The sequence below is a fragment of the Glossina fuscipes genome, unplaced genomic scaffold, assembly GCF_014805625.2.
Source record: "Glossina fuscipes isolate IAEA_lab_2018 unplaced genomic scaffold, Yale_Gfus_2 115, whole genome shotgun sequence".
Taxonomy (NCBI): domain Eukaryota; kingdom Metazoa; phylum Arthropoda; class Insecta; order Diptera; family Glossinidae; genus Glossina; species Glossina fuscipes.
Window position 1 is genome coordinate 1,576,746 of NW_023998458.1, and position 20,705 is coordinate 1,597,450.

At 35.3% G+C, this 20,705-nt stretch overlaps 1 protein-coding gene across 3 annotated transcripts in view; it reads left to right on the forward strand.

Annotated features, from left to right (window-relative positions):
* The window catches only part of LOC119640154 (dedicator of cytokinesis protein 1), a 58,151-nt gene that overhangs the window by 13,298 nt on the left and 24,148 nt on the right, over positions 1 to 20,705 (forward strand). For 2 of the 3 annotated variants that reach the window (XM_038038002.1, XM_038038003.1), the window contains exon 2: positions 18,756 to 18,867. In XM_038038002.1, coding sequence (XP_037893930.1) covers positions 18,756 to 18,867 — 112 coding nt within the window. Of the gene's footprint in view, positions 1 to 15,359; positions 15,386 to 18,755; positions 18,868 to 20,705 lie in introns of those variants that run through there. The other variant, XM_038038004.1, reaches the window with a different exon arrangement.

Below are 20,705 nucleotides of genomic sequence, written 5' to 3' on the forward strand. Positions count from 1 at the left end.
TTCTAAGACTTAACTCTTAAAAGCACTAGCACCTAAGGCTTTTATTAAGAACTCTACCGCACTTGAGATTCGAACCAACGACCATTGACTTGTTGGTCGAGATTCCTCGCTTTCGGCTACTCAGGCGGATATGGTAAAGATAATAAGGCATCGAATGAAAGAATTACCAATCCATAGTGAAGAAATGTCTGACGAATACTGTGGGGCCCTATCGTTTTAGCCCTTCTAATATTTCCGCACTCATAGTATATAGTCAATGTCCCGTGTAACATCGTAATGATCGGAAAGAAGTGTTGCGAGAGAGAGAGAGAGGGAGAGAGAGAGAGAGAGTTGTAAAAGTGTTATGCGTTTACCGACTGAGCACTCACTACGGCTACGATCCTACGATCCTACGGTCCTACGCCACTAAAGGTTGTGAACCCTAGTATGTCGACTTGATAATCACGCTTCCAACCAACCACTTGGTTAAGTCCTTTGATTTTGAGATTGATCGTAATCATCATCAGTCCTTTTTTGATCTATAAGGCACAGCAAAGGAGTTCTTGCAACCGCTTATCAGACGTCGCCTTCGCTAATTTTCCTCTGACATCAAATCTAAAAAATAGTTCACTTTTAAAAATTTTTAATGACTAAAAAATAGCAAGTATTTTTTATCAAACAAAAAAATGTAGCAGCCATGAATAAATATTTTAAATATTTACTATACTCCTGTTGTTCCTGGTTGGTCTCTTAAGCGACTAGATATTATTACCTAAGATGCCATCATCGTGTTAGTAAAGGGAAATACGAACTATGTATGTGCGAAATTTCATTTCTGCGTAATAAGATGAAATAATGAATAACGTTATACATGTACATAAACTGACGTGAGCAACCGGTCGTGTTATCGTGGGCGTCCGCCTACCATTTGACGTCATAATTAAGAAACTGAACTCTCATGTTTTTATACGATTGCATGCTTTACGCTTCTTTTAGCATTTCCGACTTTTACATGATTGCTTCTTAATTCGGTTGGTCACGAATATGTTCGAGTTCTACTTCTCATACTCGCCACCGAAGGATGGAAGCGTTTTTATTTTGTCGTTTATTGCAGGGACCAGAGGGGAACTGTAAATGAAATGCATGTATTTCTGCTCAGTGTGAAGTTCGCAATCGATTTGAACATGTCCCTCTGTCCGCCTGTGCAATATGGAAATGTTTCTTGAACATGTTAAGTAGCTGGTAGAGCAAATCGTGCAAAGCTTACGCCCACTTTAAGCTGAGAACTCTCCTGTTTTTTGGATTTTGTTGCTCGCTATTCATAAACTAGACTAAGTACATAATAGAACGTTCCATGTATACAAAAATTTAAAAAATCAGTCACGTCCTCGCGTTATCATAGTTCTTTTTTTTTTTTTTTTTAGTTAGTGGATGTAGAGGATTCGGTCACAGGCGAACAACACTTTTTTTTTTGGAAACTCACAGTTTCGTTATGCATTTCTATTTCACAACATAGAGAACAACAGCTAAAAAAACCATTATCTGCTGTTATTTTTATTATTTTTCTTTTTTCAATATTTGGAAATTCCGTTTTCTTATCGAATGTATTTCGTGAATTTGCATTGCACGCGAAGTTAAACCCATAGAGCAATACGAGCATATTAAGAACTGACTGATATACAGCAAGTGTCAAGCAATCGATATTCCAATCGACATGGAAAGATAACCAAATCGATTCATTATTTTGCCCTGGCGTTAGGAATAGTTTTCGACTATAGATCGTCCATCCGTTATTCCGTACAATATGGACGATCGGTTTTTTCGAACTTATTGAGACAAGTTGTCATGCTTTGCATTATATGGAGATGGCAAGGCAGACTTGGTCCGAGACTCTTGTACTCGGTCACATATTGAAAATATTCCATAAATATGCATTAAAAAAAGGTGCCAGGTTGCTTATATGGTAGCGCTCGTATGTAAAAGTTAAATCCTTTCAATTTCCAAAGTAAATCTTAGTCAAAGTACGCTACGTATATATGCTGGGGTAGAGAAATAATAGCTGGGCTTGGGGGTGTCGCAGTATGGCGTTTGTTTTGTCGATATGTCTCCTCTCGGCCATCGCAAAATATGCGTTAAAAGCTAAGACTGCACCTATCTAATATTTAGCAACTTTGGCACTTGGGGAAATGTTGCAAATTTCTGCTTGTGGATTTGCAGTGCAATTGGTCGGAGATTTTCAGTAAACCTCTTCTACGATGGTGCGTTCGATATTCAAGAGGAGTACACAAGCCCATGCAGGCCAGAGGAGAGCTGTTATTAACGCAATACTCCATGTCGTGGGCAGTTGGCAATCGTGAATTTAAATTTCGCAAAAGGCTGAGGGATTTCCCAGAACGCGTGAGAATAACTTAAGGGCAAACGGAGGCGCACATGCTTTTCATATTCCTGAGAAGAGCGGCATTATAATATTCTCCTGGTAATGAATGTTGGGTTTCTATTTTTCAAGTGTCTTTATTATTATTATTACTAGAAAGAAATGGTGTCCCCGTTCAAGTCTAAGAGTTCGACATAGGATGTTTTTATTTGACAAGACGAAATGACACGATTTGATGACTGCATCGTTTTGTGTTAACCATCTGGCACTTATGCAAGCTAAGCGAGTGATCTTTATAGGGAACAGGATTGCAATACCCCGTGGGAGCATCATGGGGTTGAGGTTTCTCATAGGCTAGCGTTCCTATTAAGTGTTAGGGACTTTCGCACACATAACAGGTTAGGAGGACATGGAGCCGCATGCCCTTCTCATAAGACTCGCCTTGCGAATTTTTCCTTTTGCCAAAAAGAGCTTTTGTCGTAAAGACAATCGTTCAATTGCGGCATTGGTCACAGTCTGTTAGATTCTCCAAGGTAACAACAAAGTCCTCAAGTCGGCCGAGAAATGCATAGAAATGTTTAGATGAAATTTATGCGTTCCCTTTATTTCCATTTAAAACGAAACCCATTAAGGTCATTAGGCAAGGTACAAGACTAGTTAATTATAAAGCGGAAGCAATAGCTATAAACCAGGGGGCTTGGCCTTTTTTCTGTACGATGCGTATAGAATTTTATAAATGCAAGAGAAGAACATAATTAAAGTCACGGCTCATTGTGCATTAGTCGTGACTTTAAATACAATGCAACAAGTCGTGTACTCTGAAGTGGTAAGAAAAGTAATGTCAAACAACTAACGAAGTAACTGACAAACTAATGTTGTGCAGTAAAGACAGAGAGACAAAAAAAAAAAAAAAAAAAAAAAGAAAACACCAAAGAATATATTCAAGGGGAGAAAATAGCATAAATTATGGTTATATCAACAGCAAAAACAACAAGCATAATGGTTGACAATTAAAAGCGATACATACAACAACAAAGCAATACCGTGAGTAATATTAACAAAAGAAAAGGAACGTAATCTAAATAGAAAAAAAAAAACAAATAAATAAAAAGGTTTGAGGGGAAACAGAGAATTACACTTTTACATAATAATAATAACGACAAACATATATATATGTACACATATATATATATATATATAAAATGAAATGATTAAGGTTAGGAAAGCTGAGTTCGTTTGCTTGTTTGTTTGCTGTATGATGCCCTTACACGCTTGCTTGAACACATATGCATGGAGTAATTTGTTATTATTATTATTATGAATAAAGTGTAACACACCCTTCAACATTATCATCAAAACATGTTCCTCATTACAAACAAAAGAAAGCTTAAGCACGTGAGCAATAAAAACATGAATATGTGAACAAATCAAGCAACTGAAGTGTTCTACAGAGAGAAAGAGAAAGAGACTGATTGTGTGTGTGTGTGTGTGTGTGTGTGTGACCACCTTTAAGCGTTGGATAGAAAAAAACCATTGGAAAGCAGAAAATTGCTGGAGGTGTTGGCTAATTTGAGAATTCATTTTCATTTCTTTTTTCTGATCAAATTATTATTTGGAACTTTGTGTCTCGTATCAGTTTACCTCTTATGTGTAATGAAATTAATTCAATTAAAAAAAAAAAAATTGCTTTAATATGTTTTTAGTACCATGATACGAAATGGTTTGTGTGACATAATGAATAATTTAAAAAAAAAAAAAAATTCGCAATAAATACGAAAAGAGAAAGGAAAATTTCTACATAAACAGATATAGATACATATATAGGTGTATGTATTTATTATTATAACTTCAGGTGCATTATTTGAAAAAGAAATTCAAGCTGTTTGAACGTATTGCGTGCGTTAGTTTATAAACACAAACGGCCTCGAATTGCGTTGTTATCGTACCAAGTAGGCAACGAGCAGTCTGATTATAAACCGTATATAATATACCGTCGCATGGTAGAGCGAAGAACAAAGGTGTGAAGATGTGAAAATCTATCTATGCATTCGCACAAAGTCAAAATGATATAACATTTTTATTATTGCGTACGTCCCTCTCTTCTTTTATATATGTACGGTGCAAAGTATTTTTATGGTTCTCGTAAAAATTTATTGTCAATTTTAAAGCTACGTTTGGTATAGTTTCCAAGTTAATGACACAAGCACTGCGACAATTTCGAAAATTTTATGGAATTCCTTCCCTGCAGCCACGCATAAATGGGGCGTATGGGATTTCAAAAAGAATGCCAAGCTTCCTATCAAGACTATAGGTGAACATGAACAGGTGAGACATCTGCTGGCTTTATACCCATCAACAGGAAGGACAATTGCATGCTAGACATGATTTTTCATTAGGAACAGCAAGAAATTATTAGTCATCACAGATTCTTCAGTATACATATATATGCTTCATGTACCATGTGTTAATTTATTTATGTCCAACCAGGACTGGTTTGCTCAATTCTGTTCCGGAAATTTTGATGTCAAAGGCGCACGTCGAAATTTTGGCACTGATGCAGCTAGACCGGCGCGGAAGCGGTCAGGAAATAGCGGAGATCAACCACGTGCTCACGGACAGTTCGCAATCATTTGAAAATGCAAGAAAGTCGAAACCGCGGAAACTTTTCAATATGACCCAATATATCTCTATATATTCTCTATATTCATGTGCTATCTGTCCCTATCCTTTAAATTCTGTCCATGTTCCATACTCCAAATTTCAAACTCTCCTCTCTCTAATGTTCTCCTTAACTAAATCGTCTACGTCGTGTATTCACGGCTCATCATAGCTTTCACTCTCTCTATATTTTAAGCCCTTTTAGCTAGCCTCTATGTTCTGTTATCATAGCCTTAATGATCTCTATGATATGTTCGCAACTTATCTAGGTTCCGTCCTCTCTATTTCAAACCCATCTAGCTAGCCTCTTTACAGTATTATCGCAGCCCTAATAATCTCTACGATTTATTCACAACTTATCTGGATTATCTATCTTCTTTTCTCCGAAAGTCACTCGCCTCTATCGTCTGCATTCACCAACTATCCTGCCTTTGCTCTCTATATTCAGAAACTATTTAGCTTGTGTCCCCCATATTTACAACCTATTTCTAGTCTTTGCATTCGAAATCCACTTAGCTCCTACTCCCTGTGTTTGTAAGCTATCTAGCCTCCGTCCCGTGTATCCATAACCTATCTGATCTCTATCGTTTCTATTCACAAATTATCGGACATTTATCAATACGCACAAATTTTAAATCTTCAATAAAAACTTTTTTTTTTCTTAAAATTTAATCACTTGTAACCTTGTGCGGGCATGGCCGATTGTCCCCATTTTTGGAAGTAAAGACTAGAGAAAGTAGGTGTAGAAAATTTCAGTCTTCATCCAAAATTTTTTGTTTGAAATTTTTGTTTAAAAAAGTGGAGTTGCGTTCAGTTCACGTTCCACTGCGCGCTTCTGCTCTGATCGATCAATTTGACCAATCTTTAACACCAAGCTGTGCGCAGAAACTTCCAATGCTTCCATCAAATTTGAAGTCGCTGAGTTCATTTTCGCGACCAGGTGAGTGCCAACAACGCACACCACACACACGGACAGACATGAGTAAATCAACTCCGAATTTCATGCTGATCGAGAATAGGGCCTCTGAAGCTTCCTTTTGGGCGTTACATATACTATAAAAAAAAACCGTGTTTCAGTAGTGGGTATAAAAATACATTGCTTTTAAAGCGAAGGTTATTAAAAATGTACCACAAGCCGAAAAACTGCTTGCTTCTGTTTTAAACATCTATAAAATCCGCTTATTATTATAATTAAAAACAAACTTGAATTCTTGCCCAGCAACAGAACAATGTCGTCCACTAAGTCAAGCAAACGCACTCGAAGTATGATTTAATGCCGTATATCACTAACGTGCTATTGAGAAGGCTATTATTAATGTTTGTACTTGGGAAGTGACGAAAAAGAAAAGACCGTCAATAGTTGAAGAATGCGAAACTTTTATTCAAAATGTCACTGCTTAACTTAAACAAAACAATAGAAAGGACTCAGTTTCGTGTTCGGGTATATGTACATAAAAAAAAATAATTGAAGATTTTTTTCGGGCAAAAATTCTCATGTCCAGCTTAAGTATTACTTTTTCTGCTGAGTACTCCCCTTTACTCCTGTCACGAGGCATTTCCCAGTTACATTTCGCATGAAAATTTCAAATAATGAGTAAATTACCGGCGCTTTGCTTCTTTATTAGATCCAAGTCAAAGATCATGAGGAATTTATGGACAATATTCTTTTCATCGTCTGTGTGAAATTTTTTATCCATCGAAATTGATGAGCAAAAAATGCATGCCCTGATGCAGTGTGAGATTCGTACCGACGTTCCTAATTCAGGGAACGATTGATCACCTCCGGAATGTGTTTCTTTTTACTTTTAATAGATGAATAACTTGCCCTGCGAGTATGTGATTAAATAGGCGAATAAATAAAGTAAAAAATAAAATAAAAATGCATTACTCAAAAATACATATGTTTTAAAAGAAATTTTACAAATGAAAAGAAAAAGAATTATGTTTAGCTTGAGTCGAATTTTCGTATACCCGTCAGTTTGGAGGTAACCATAAGCAATCACTTTAAAAAATCAATCTTCTCAAGTGTACAATTTTCGAGAATTAGTAATGTGATCCGTACGACACTTGATATGGTGGAAATTATCACAGGTACGAATGATTGATATTTGTACTGACTGGGGATATCGATACGAACGCTGTGACGCCAATTGAACCTTTTTCGAGTTTATGGTCTTTTTTTTTCTTGATGAAGATGTGTCACGCATATTTTTCGTCGTAGATACACTAAAAGTGGAAGAAAAAAATTAAAATAATAAGAAAAAATGCGAAAGAAGATATATGCTCGCGATTTACGTCGTATATTGTGACATCCCATACCACTACCTTGTGCACGATATCCTATTGCAAGGCAGAGCAAAGATCGACATATCCATTGTATAGGGTATTATGAATGTCATACACATTTCAAATTATATGTTCGTACCACTTGGCAAAACCTTTTAGAGAATCACATGAATTGAAAGACGTGCGCGTGCGTACTTCTTTAACACTAGATGAGAGTTGTGTTAGCCGCGCAAAGTGGGAAGGTAGGAAGATGAAATTTGACACAAGTACTCCTTAGTCGATTAAAAATATTAGCTTAAAGAATGGGCGCGATCCGTTCACCTTCTCGCAAACCAAAAATTTTTCATATTTTTGTGAACATAGTTTCGAAAATCTGTGATCCGGATGTCCATTGGGAGCATGACTTTCATGTTTGGTCTAAGAATGGTACCCGTCCGTTCACTAAAATTGCTCTTAATGGATATGTCCATTTATGTTAACAATTTTTGTAAAGTTAAGAATCAAGTTAGTAGAAAGTAATACACTCTCTAGCCTGCAGACACTACTTTTCTAGATCTATTTCGCTTTCTTCACTCATTTCTGACCGTGACCGTGTTACGTGAATAAGAGGCATATCCTGAGCGATTCGTTTATGTTCAAAAAAAAAGTGCAATAAATTCTAAATTGTATGCCAGCCTTTAAAAGATATTGATCTAAAAAATTTCCTAAAGCCAGTTAGGCTTCTATTGAACAAAATGTGTTCCAAATCTAATGTGTTGGTTCAGGATGGAGGAGTGAAGGTAAGTGCCCTGACGGGGCTCCTATCTCTTAAGGCTTGCTTAAACTTTTTTTTTGAAAATATTACTAAGCGATTATTTTCCCAAAATTCAATTTCGAGCTAACATTGACCTCAAATTGATCGCCATTCTTTCGATAAGTTTAGATAAGGAAAAGCAAATGACACGAGTCGAGTTGCAAAGTTTCTATAATCAGTTAAAAAATGGGACAATTTCGGCCACATTTTGTTTTTACAATGCAATCATAAACAAGGAAACAATTTATGTTTGCTATAAGTACAAACAGTTGACACTTGTAAGTAATAAAGAACTCGTACAAGTCCTCCGTAGCTTTTTTGAATCCAATCCGACGACAGTTGAAAAGCAAAAAAGAAGTAAATACTAAAGGCTAAGCTAAGTGACAGACGGACGGATGAGCGGATAGATGGATAGGCTGGCGAACCTAATGAAATCGGTTTTCCTACTCTCACTGATCACGTATATATACAATTTAGGAGACTTTTGTTAAGTGTTTGAAGCACTGAACAAACGTAACGTATCTCTTAGGCAATAATTAGGATATCGAGAATTTGCCGAAGACAGAACATAAACTCCTCTCTCTCTCTCTCTGTCTCGGTCTCTCTTTCTCTCTTTCCTTTATATTGGTTTTTCATTCGCTTACACTTTTTACTACCCATACAGAGTTTATGTCGTTTACATTAATAGAAATTTTGTGCAAGTTGACGTTTCGAAGCTTGGCGAAACGTAACAATAACACTGAGAAACAAAGTAGTTTAAAAAACAAAATAAAAATAACAAGTAACAATAACAGACTTGCTTTTAAATATAAAAATATACAAAAAGTGTCAATCGTAAGCGGATTTGTCATATCTTACCCTACAGTGATGTAGCTTTATCTGTATACGTGCAGACTTATAACACAGATATGTACACAGTTGAATAAACTGCTGATTCACAAAACGACTAACGAACGGAGATTGTTTAATTATTTTCACAATTGTTATCAAATTGAAATTTATTTTTAATATCGTTACTGACTTTATATAAAATTTTTTTCGCGTTCGTAAAGCAAGTTTAGGTTTACGATATCATTTATGACAACCGAGTACGTGCCTGGGCTAATGTCAAATGCAAAGATCAAGTCAACTTATTTTAGAGATTTCTTTCAAATTGCAATTTCGTGATAGTTTTTATTCAATTACGCTTAAAGAATCCGCCGTAAGATTTAGTTATCACATCATGTAGTCCTATTGATTAAATTTAATGATTTGTACAAAACTTACTCGCATTTCAGCCAAAATTTCACTTATCATGATTTGTTCAAGACGATAAAAAAATATCGCATTACCTTGGAACACATTTTGAACAAACTCAGCCTGCGACAAACAAATATATAACAAATAAGATAATTGTATTCGGTCGTGAACGAATCTTTTATACCCATCATCGTTATCTCAAACAAAACAATCAAAATAAGTTTTCTTCTACTTTTTAGAAAAAACTTATACCATGTGGCACTAGTTGTAGTCTATGAGAAATGAGCACAAAATCACGGATAACAAAGGTGTTCTCAGTCTTTTTTGATCGATTTACGTCATTTTCGACTTCTTTCAGAAATTTCTAGGCGATGTCTTCAATTTTGCAAATATGAGATATCGGCGATAGTACATAGCTTGGCAAACGGTTACTTGGACAGACGGGCATGTTTAGGTGCCTTCTATCTTCAATAATTCCCGAGTAAAGCGAAAAAATCCAAAAATGTTTGTTAGAGAAAAGTGAGCTGCGTTCAATTTACGCTCCACTGTGCGCTTCTGCTCTGATCAATTTTGTCCATTTTCAACATCAACCTGCGCGCAGAAACTTTGAATGTTTCTACCAAATTTGAAGTTGATGTGTTCCAGGTGTGTGCCAACAATACGTCCACACAGACGGACCGACATGGCTAAATCAACTCAGGATTTTACGCTGATCAAGAATACGTATACTTTCTAGGGCCTCTGAAGCTTCCTTTAGGACGTTACATATATTGTGGGAAAAAAACAAAACGAGTGTACCCACGTCTTACAATGCTGGGTATAAAAATTAAATTTTGATACACTGTAATACTGGGCAGGCGTTGTGTGTGTGTTTTTTCTCAAGTTTGTACAGGTACTAGGACATCGTTCATAGAATATACGTTCAGCTTTTTGTACATTGGTAGCTACAATTAATGAGTGATGAGCAAAAGTTCTATTTCTTATTACGTTTGAAAAACATAGGTATTCTCAGCTTACGTAATACTATAGGCGATGTTGCGAACGTTTTAATAAAATAAATAATGAAATAATAAGTTCTTTGAAAAAGATTAACATTTACTTAGGTGCATTAGATCACGTCTGCTCACTTTTCAGATCCAATCTCATGAAACACATCTTCAAGAATCCTTTTTTTTAATTTTGGGTTTTTTTTTGGAAACCATAGCCGACATTTTACGTTGTTTTAAGTTTGCAAACCTTAGCATAGAATTCAATCGCTATGGACTTTCTTGGGTATTCGGTCCACAAAATTTTGGAGCTTGTTTCCATAACTTTTGTTTTTTTCTTTTTAGTCAATTTCACGCCGTCCAAGGATTCCTGCAGATTCCTAACAACGAATTAATGTGAATTTATTAGGTCAGGGCTGTATTGGCTTGGGAGATGTGTCAAAACCTTCCAGTCAAGTTCTTTAAATAATTTATGAATCATTTCGGGCACGCTGTCCGGCCTTATTGGCCGGTCGACGATCGAAACTTTAATGTAGAGAAAGCCGAACAATGTGTTTTCTTGTCATCGCTTTTGTGATTTTGTGTCAAATTTGGTCTTCCGAAGCGACGATCACTGTAAAACTCTTCAATATCGATTTTACTATAAAGCGAGAACGAAATTGTTAAATCAAGAAAAGCAGAAATACAAAGAACGTCTTGTGACTTTCGGCGACTATCTGTTCATCGCACAGTGTATAACTCGAGGAGATTCCTTTTTTTTGCTTACGCTACTTTCGCCGCAGAGCACTTACTTTTCCTTCTTATAAAACATTTCTACCCGTGTCATTTTTGTTGTTGTTGTTGTTTTGTCATAGAGTATGTACAATTCTCCCTTGAGCTCAAGAACTATTTAGTTTTCTTAACTTTTTTCGACATTTATATAAACGCCTAAGGTTCGTTGTATTTCAATCTAATTTCGGAAAAAGATAATTTAATCCAATAAATAACCAACTGATCCTTCTGACAGTGCGTTAACCGCTCCTCCGATCCGTACATCTGCACGGAACTGTGGCAAGTCTAAACCGAACGTGCGGGGGATAGATGAATATAGCTGAAGCGTTTCAGAGCGTTATAGACGGCATAAAGCGCACAAAACCCGACTGACGCTTACATCGCACGCAATGTTAGGAATGAAAAAAAGACGAAATTTGTTTATTATGTGATAGCGTTGAATAGAGGATTGTCCTGTAGAAAATTGAAAAGAAAATCTACCTCAAGTCCTCAAGCCATTTCAATAACTTTTCCTATATTTTCCCACTCTTAGATCGACGTCTTCTCCTTAATGCAAGACAATGGCAATATGTTGTGAAACATCGGTTGCCAAGTAATTGATCAGTTTATTAAGTACCCTATACTACACAGTAGGAATTAAATAAATTAAACCTATGAGCTACAACTTCCCCACTATTAGTGGCGGTTAGTTAGACGGTGAACAACAATTTTCTTTCAGCGAAAATTCAAAAAGAAAAAATTACAAATTTCTTGCCCTTTATACTAAATAATTACGTAAGAGAATATACAACCATATAAAACGTTTACCTTAAATGTTTATTTACTTATAAAGAAACAAAAGCATTTACCTAAATAATATGGATAAGTGTGTTGTGTGCGTGCACAGATTTCTCATACACATAAGAAGTACATTATAATTGTACAATAATAATAAAAAGGTGATTCATCAGCCATATAAGCATTTCCTCAGACGTATGTACGCGCATAATCACATAAACAAATGTACGGATGCGGGTATAAATATTCTGAGAAAAAATGAAAGACAGAAGAAAGAAGAGAAAGAAAAGCACAAACAACTATAAACATCTGGTGGTAGCGTATGCATGGCATGGCATGTATGGCCAATATATAGCCATAACCACCAGCCGGCTAACCACACTTGTGCCACAACAATCAATGGACGCACATCGTTGCAGATACTGTATGATTATTTTTGTTTTCCTTCGCTTCACTTTCGCGGTAAATCTGAATTATGGTTTTATGCAATACATATTAAAAGGCAATAATGGGAATAGCGCCACTATAGCGAATATCGCAAATAGATCTACATACGCATGCATATCCCCCCACATGCATACATACCCACACATAAAGATACTCGGATTCATTTGTTTAATTGCTCTTATTACAAATATTTTTTCTTCCTCTTGTTTTTTACGTAATTGACGGGCATTTGAGAAAAAGCTTTAGATTACAATCTTAATTAATAAAAAAGTGTGATTAATATTTGCATATGTTAGAAAATATATTACCAAGCAATGGAAATTAAAGAAAAAAGAAAAGAAAAGAAAAGAAGAAAAAAATATTTTATTAAATTAATTATAAGTAAAATTTTTGTTGAATTTCGTAATAAAGTTTTTCTTATTTCCAATTTTTTATTTCCCCTTTACGTTTGTGACGCCGTTAAGCGTGCACGAAAACCAACGGAACGTTTCCTGATAAATTATAATCATTGAAGTGTGCTTGCTCTCCTGTTGAGTGGCTATAAATAGCCGCACTACATACTACTGCACCTTGCTGAACGATAATATGTTTTAAGGTTATTTGACCTATTTATTATTGGATGCTTCATATCTTTCAAGTCTTTTTAAAATGTTTCCATTTTAACATCAAGAGGTGTCTAAAAAGAAATAAAATAAAATGTAGATAAAGTAAGCAAGAAAATTGTATTCAGCTATCGCTGAATCTTGTATATATATAGTATATATATATATATATACTACCATCGTTAACTTTTAAAAAAAGAAAAAAAATATGTTAATGTTCTGTAACAGCGGGCAGGCACAAGTACCCATAGAATAGAAATCGGATGCATCTGTTACAGTTTACAAGTAGTGAGCAAAAGCAGAGGTAGTCCCCCCTACACACACATACATGTTTTTTACTTTTGATATGTTTTCTTTTAATATGATCACCGGCTCTGGGTATGTTTCCTATTCATGTAAAATGGCGAAGGTTAGAAAGAAATAAGAAAAGAGAGAGACATGGGCGCAAGTTTTGGCGCCAGCTTAGTGGGTGTGTTTACTGCTTGAACACTTACTTGAAATTTTAACCCGCGATTCGCCCCACTTATAATTCGAAAACGTGAGTGAGAATTTTTTTTTTTTGCTAAACGTCAAGACTTGATTAATACGAGCGTTAGCTGCATGTTTGAATGGATGCCAAATTTCGGTACCGATCAGTGATTTGAAGATCTTCCGGCTGTTGCAAAATTTGCAACACAGTGAACATAGCTCTGCCCATTGATGGTGGTATGAGAGTATAAGCGCTCCTTTGCTTTTTGGGAACAGTTCGTCCTTGGGGCATGTCAATGCATCAAATTTCACCAAACATGGACAGATTTTAAAGGGACAAACATAACGTCATCAAGAGTGGAATATGAAAATAAGCTTGATTTGCGACATAAAATACCGCCTTGCACCAGATGTTTTGAATTTCTTTTGCGAAAGATTTATGATCGGCACTAATTAGTAGAAACTTCTTAATTTGCAGTCACACAAGCATAAGAAGAAAGTTAAGTGATTATCATAAAAATATTAAAAGTTAAAGTTGGATATGCACAGCTCCCCTTAAGCCGAATTTAATTATTATTATGCTGCGACTACGGCTCGCGAGTTCCAATCTTAAATGCGTTAGAGTTTATTCTGGTCGCAATTATAGAGAGTGCTCAGCTGGTGAAGACACAACGCTTAGCGATTGAACCACATCCACTAGGCGCTTACCATTATCTCTCTACTTTTTCCTCTCTCGTTGATTCTTTCCGATCGTCACCGTGTTACCCGGATAGTGTACATCCCCGGTGTGATTAGTTTTATTGAAAAAAAAAAAATGCTTCATTTGCTTCAAAGTCTCAAATTCCAATAACTTTGGATACAACGCTTTACCATACAAATAAAAATTTTTCTTAATGGGTTTGAATTTGTTCACAAAAAGCCAAAGTCCAAGTCATGGTTGCTTTGAAGAAGAATTATTGAATGATTGCATATACCAGAGAACGTGAACTTTTTCTTTAATACGCGGACAGTCACTTCTTATCCTCAGGACTGAGTAGTGAGATTATACTTAACTTGTCTTCCCGAAAGTAATCGCCTAAAAAGTCGGGAATTGTACGAAGCGGTTTTCATCAACTAGATCCTAAAGAAATGGCTGCAAAAATTTAACGTTAAATTTTGACGGTTTTGTCCTTGGCAAGCCCTTGATGGGTACCCGTCACGTCTGAAGAATGGTCATGATGACGATCGAACAGAAAAAGAAGAAGCTTGTGACATACAAACTATAGAATATTCCTAAGATATAAATGTCATTTTAGCCCCTTAGGTTTTGGTTTTTTAGAGATGGTTTGGAGCCAATATGAAAGCTGGGAGAAGCCTGACATATCTGTTCTTCTGTGGGTGTAGTTCGCCCTGTAAATTACATACCGTGACAGAGTTTAATCAAAAACTTGGTGGTAAAAAGCTCGCGGTCCCAACCAAGTGGAAAGTGCTTAATAAAATGCTACTAAATTCATTTTTGTATTGTTTCTAGATAAGATACATATTCAAGATTTGTTTCAAGGAGCATACACGTTCTTTTGGTCGGGGTCGATGCGTTCAAATCATGCAAAGCAAGCAGAGAAAGTGACAGGCGATCTAGAGTACGAAAGAGAAGAAAACATTATTGAAATTTGTACCAGCGTTGAAATATTAGCTCGCGATCGAGAATTGCTGTTGTCTGTTGACTGGCTGGCTACCCCTGGTGAAATGCATACACATTCCGTGATATCTCTGTAAAGGAAATTTATTTTACATTACATTACATATTTCTTCTCTTATTTTACTTCGTAAAATAGTATTTTTGGTGGAGGTCGTTAACAAATGTGTTTCGAAGTGAGTTTGCCCGATAACAACGATGACATTCTCGGTCATTGCAAGTCGCTAAACTTACTTACTTGGTACGCTCATCGTCGTAAAGCAACAAATATCTTTTACGTAAATCCATCCATTCAACACTTGTCTCAGTGTGTGGTGTTATGCGATGTGCGTAAGTGTGTGCACGGTGTTGCAATTGTCACTCCTTTATATCCATTCAATATACGCGTTGATATGCTCATATGCATGGCTTTTGTAAGCTTATTCCAGTCATTCGTCATAGTTTCTTGTGCATGTATGGCGTTTGCAGTAAAGATTGTCGTCATGATTTTTATTTGTTTTTGTATGTAAAACTTACAAAAAAAAAAAAAAGTCTTTGCATTGACAATTTGGCTTGTTGCTGTTGTTGTTGCCGCTGTTGTTGTATTACTTACTGCTTGAGTCGCGTAGAAAATTTTTCAATGCAATGACTTAAGTTAAGTTAAGTAAGCAGTCAGTCAGCCCGAGATTTCTTTGGAGTTTTGTATATTTTCCTTATTATGCTTAAGGCGGTTGACACCATAACGACAGCAATAACAACAATAACAGCAACAACAACAAAAAAAGTGAATTGCATGAGGCCTTCAGAGCGGATGTTTCATTGAAATAAAAAGTTTTTTTTGCTTCATTTTTTTATTTTCATTTGAAGTACTCATGTGCGTATGCACACATAGATGCACGTACTTATAATCTGCATATGTGTGTTGATTTCATTACAATACGCAGATTTTTGAATTGATGTGTTTTGCACATATATTGTATATATATATATATATATATATATATATAGGAAGTCTAAAGAGAGAGAGAAAGAAAAAAAAATTCATTTTTATTTTGAAGGATTTTATAAAAGGCTTGTCAATCACTTTGGAGGCTAATGAAAAATGACTTGAAAACGAACAGACAAAGTTTGACTATTGACATTGCGTCAAAAGTTACGGAAGTAAGTTTTCTCTTCTTTTTCTTTTTTTTTTGTAAATAATATTAACATGAAATCTTCATTCATCATTAAGAAAAGTTAAGCGTCGATTATTTTCATAATTAAACGTAACGTTCCGTGCAAGCTTTTCGAAAGTAAGATTACATTTCAAGTGTTACAGGTCTTCGGCCGATTATCAATTGTAGGTCTTTCTTCTTTCAGCCCGATCCGGCTATAGAAGAGAGCAGATGGAAAAAGTAGCTCTAAGAGCCTAATCAGGAAAGTGCAGCTCCTGGACGCATTTGCAGTCTAATATTTGCCTCTTTGTCGTCAAAAAAAAAAAAAAGCGGAGGGGTAGCATTTGGCCGAAATAATGTTGACTGTATGAGATGTTCTTTCTGTAAGTTGACATTTCGACATTCTTAAGGCAATACTTGAAAGTGTTCGGTTAGGGGGATCTTGAAATGAAAAAGTTACAAAAATCCGAATATGTTTTCACGTCAAAACTCATCAACGGAATTTTGAAAACGTTAAGAAAGTATGTAATGAAAGCAACTAGCGATTTTCGATGCTTTACCTTAGCCAACATATAAGAAAGTTAGTCATAGTCAGAGTAATATATGATATTCGTGACTTATTATGACACGTTCAAGGAAATGAAGGAGTTCATGGTTTAGCATTCAGCAAAGTGAAGTGTTACCAAGTTGTGAATAAAATCTTTTAGTTTGCAAATAGAATTCCTTTAGTTCCACAAATAAAGCCCCAGTGACTAGGGTCTCTTAGAGACAACATTTAAATGGAAAAATTTTAGGTAACAGAATATGCAACGAGTTTAAAGTGAAATGAAACACAGTTTCACAATGTGATCAACTTAAGACTAAGTTTGATCCTATGAATATATCTATAGTTAGGGCTTAAACTGGGTTTGATTTTGTACAGCGTCCTTTCTACGGTAATCTATATATAAAAAAAGTTTAGAGGAAGCGTAAGTCCATAAGCATTTTTTTTTATATAATTATCGCTCTATGCCTGCAATGGTTAGAAAGGATTATATAATATGCAAAGGAAGGAAGAGTAGTATGAATATTCTTTGTACAGGCTCGACGTAAAGTATACAAACAACGAAAGGAGATGGTGAAACAGACAGTCCATCATATTTAAGAAGCAGTATTTTTGTTTTGTTTTTAATATCAGCAGTCATTCAGTGGATGTCCCAAATGGATATGTCACAAATAGTGATCGGTAGGTTGAACACAAGAAACATGAACAGACATCGGACGGACAGACTAGCTTAGATCGATTCCGAATCATTTTCTGGAAACTTTTTGAAAATCATAGCTCCAATCCAAAGATGACGCTTGGTTTGAATCGGTTCGCTTATTCGACAACTCTCCATATAACGACTTTTGAAAAATCGATATATGAATAATTGTAGAACAGCGCTGAAGGAAGGAGATGTAATTGTAAGCCGTGCCCTCCTACAGTCTTTTTGTTTAAATTCTACAACGCCTTAGCACGTTTTTGCGAATAATTTCCGTGATATGGAATGAGAACGAGCTGCGTGCCTTTTAGTATTAACCTTAATGGATTATCTTCTGTTAAGTACTTATCATCCGAAAGGGTTAAGTTTGTCCTGCGGACGTGGAATGAAAATTAAATTTGTGATATGTGACCGCTCGGACTTCAGAATCCTTAGCGTAAGCTCTAATCTTATAACGTAGTTTCGTAAAATGTGAGAGTTTAGGAAACTCTCTATTCTTAACTTTAACATCTCTCTCCCTGTCTCTCTCTCTCTCTCTCTTTCCCTCTAAAGTGTAGATATTTGAAAGTCTTTGGATATATCATAATACTTGGCGGCAGCGACAGTGCGTTTCAATTTGTTTTCAGCGGACATATTAATTTATTTAAGATCTTCACATGAACTTAATAATAATTTCAACAATTTTACGAAAATTTATCACTATAACTGCTTTTTATGTGTAAAATAATATTTAACACCTTAAAAAGAGAAAAAAAAATTCATATTTGTTTATTGCTAATCTTGTAATTGGTTTAAATTCAGCCTAAACCTAGATCAGTGATAAACTAACCACATGACTATAAACGTAAACAGTGCGGAGAGAGAATAGTTTTCCCCCTTTTTGTTTAAAACGAAAAAAAATTCAATTATTCTTTTATTATTATAGAGAGTGGAGTGTCTGTCGTCGTCTCTACTACTACTACTATTACTACTACTACTACTTTTATTATTGTTATTGTTGCTGCTGTTGTTCTTTCAGTTGCCATTTAAATTATTTTTATTATAATACTTAGTTACAAACATCGCATCAAAATTGCAAACATTTTTGCATTGCAGCGGTTAGACTTATGTAAAAAATTGGGGAAAAATGTGTATAGTTTTAAAGTGTTTGTTGAGAGCAAAGGTTGTTTGAGATGAAAAACAAATGTAGAACATTTTTTTATTATTATCGCTATTATTATTATTATTATTAGTTAGTTTTATTAATTGTAAAATATTAAAAAGGAAGTACCAGATAAATGACTTCATAAGATTTTCATTTTCATTTAATTTATTTATTTTTAGCTAAATGCAACTTCGAGCAGTCAGAGAAACCGCATCGTTTAAGTTTGGATGTTGGTGATGCAGTGATAATCCTAAAGGAAACCACACATTGGTTTTACGGCTATCGGCAAAGGTAAGCAAAACATATAAGAATTCACGATATCTTATGCATGAATATGTATATGTGTATGTATATGCATATGTGTGTAAAAGATATAATCGGTTATTCGTTATGCGGGATAAGAATCACTTATGCTTAAACAAAGAATGTTTGATTTCCGAGTCAAAACAAAAACTCTTTCTTCTTGTATACATACTACTTCCAACTGCTTGCACATATACATACGTGCACGAGTGTGTACCTAAAAACATAAAAATAAAAAAAAGAATAGTTTTGACAATGAAATGAATAATTACAGTGTTAGGGAAAAATGGTCATTGTTCAGTTTCCACTTATTCCATATCGAAAACTAATTTTTAATATTCCGGGATAAGGCGAGGGAATACGAAAAGCTTTGTAAAGAATGTTTGCAAGAGTATGTAATCGCGGTAATGACTTACATGTTGAAATAACCGATCGATTCGTAATCATCCGTTGAATCGATACAAGCTTATCTGCCTGCCGACCTATAAAGTATCGCTATTTCTGAGATATTTGAACGAAATTTTATACAACTTTTAGCCCCAAACATGAACCCAATTGAAAATAATATGGATCGAATCACTTTTGTGATTACTTCACACACATTGTCCTATTTTCAAAAAGTCATTTCATGAAAAATTTTCAAAATTTCTTGAAAAAATCGGTGAATTTAGTATATCGCTGTACTATACCTCCCTGCTGTCATACAAAGGATGTTACGGAAAGTGAGACTTTATATGGCACAGAGACCTAATTTTTAAAATTTACGATAGGAATTACTCCACAATATAAATTTGAGATACAAATTAATCATAATAAATTTTGAGCCCATAGGTCTACCTTTTTAGACCCTAGCGCGGAAAGTGAGACTTTATATGGCACAATACAAATTTGAGATACAAATTAATCATAATAAATTTTGACCCCATAGGTCTACCTTTTTAGATCCTAGGATTCTCATGAAGACTATTGTGTCCATCTCTGTTTTCTAGCAGTAGAGTTCCGAAAGAACCCTTTTTTGCCCCATCCTCTTCTTTTATCTTTCTTACCGCCACCAATACATGCATAGAAAGTATTCTTAAGTCGTTAGTCAAATACAAAAAACAATAAATACTGAAGAGAGGCAAATCAGCGTGACCAGCTACTGCGTCTCGAACCTTTTTCGGTTTATAAAGCCTCTCAGATAAATTGAATCCCAAATCAAGTACACCATTTATGCCGGGTAGGTGAGAATATCAAAGAGTCGTCTCAAATATCCCGAGCTTTATATGGAACCAGAAGCACCGTAAAAAATGGCTTTATTTGTGATTTCGAAAAAGAAGTAAGTTCTGTGTACCGAAAGTGATTGTATTATAAAACATACCTGACATGTCCGTTTCTTTCGAAATTTCGGACAAAACATAGTTTAGAAATTATACGGTATAGTATTTGCACGGTATACCAAAATGTATATCATACGGTATATCAAAACGTAGCACTTTCTTGGCATGAGTACTCGGCTTTACCAGAGATAGAGGTACTTGCCTTGAATCATTCGAGGCTTGCCTTCGTTTAGGATTTTCATAGGAGATCCATTTTTCATTGACGGAGATAATGTTTCCCTTTAGGGCAATTTAACAAATGTAACCAGATTTTACCTCAACGATTGTTGTTCTTTTCGGCTAGCGGCCATTTTCCGCACTTCTGCGTACTTTCCCTTTCCTTCGACTGAAATTGCTTATTGACTTATACTTCAGTGTATAGCACACTTTTTTTGAGTTTTAGCTGGATGTACATCTAGTACACTTTACGCTCTAAGACTAAATTTTTTTACATAAAATCTCGTAAAG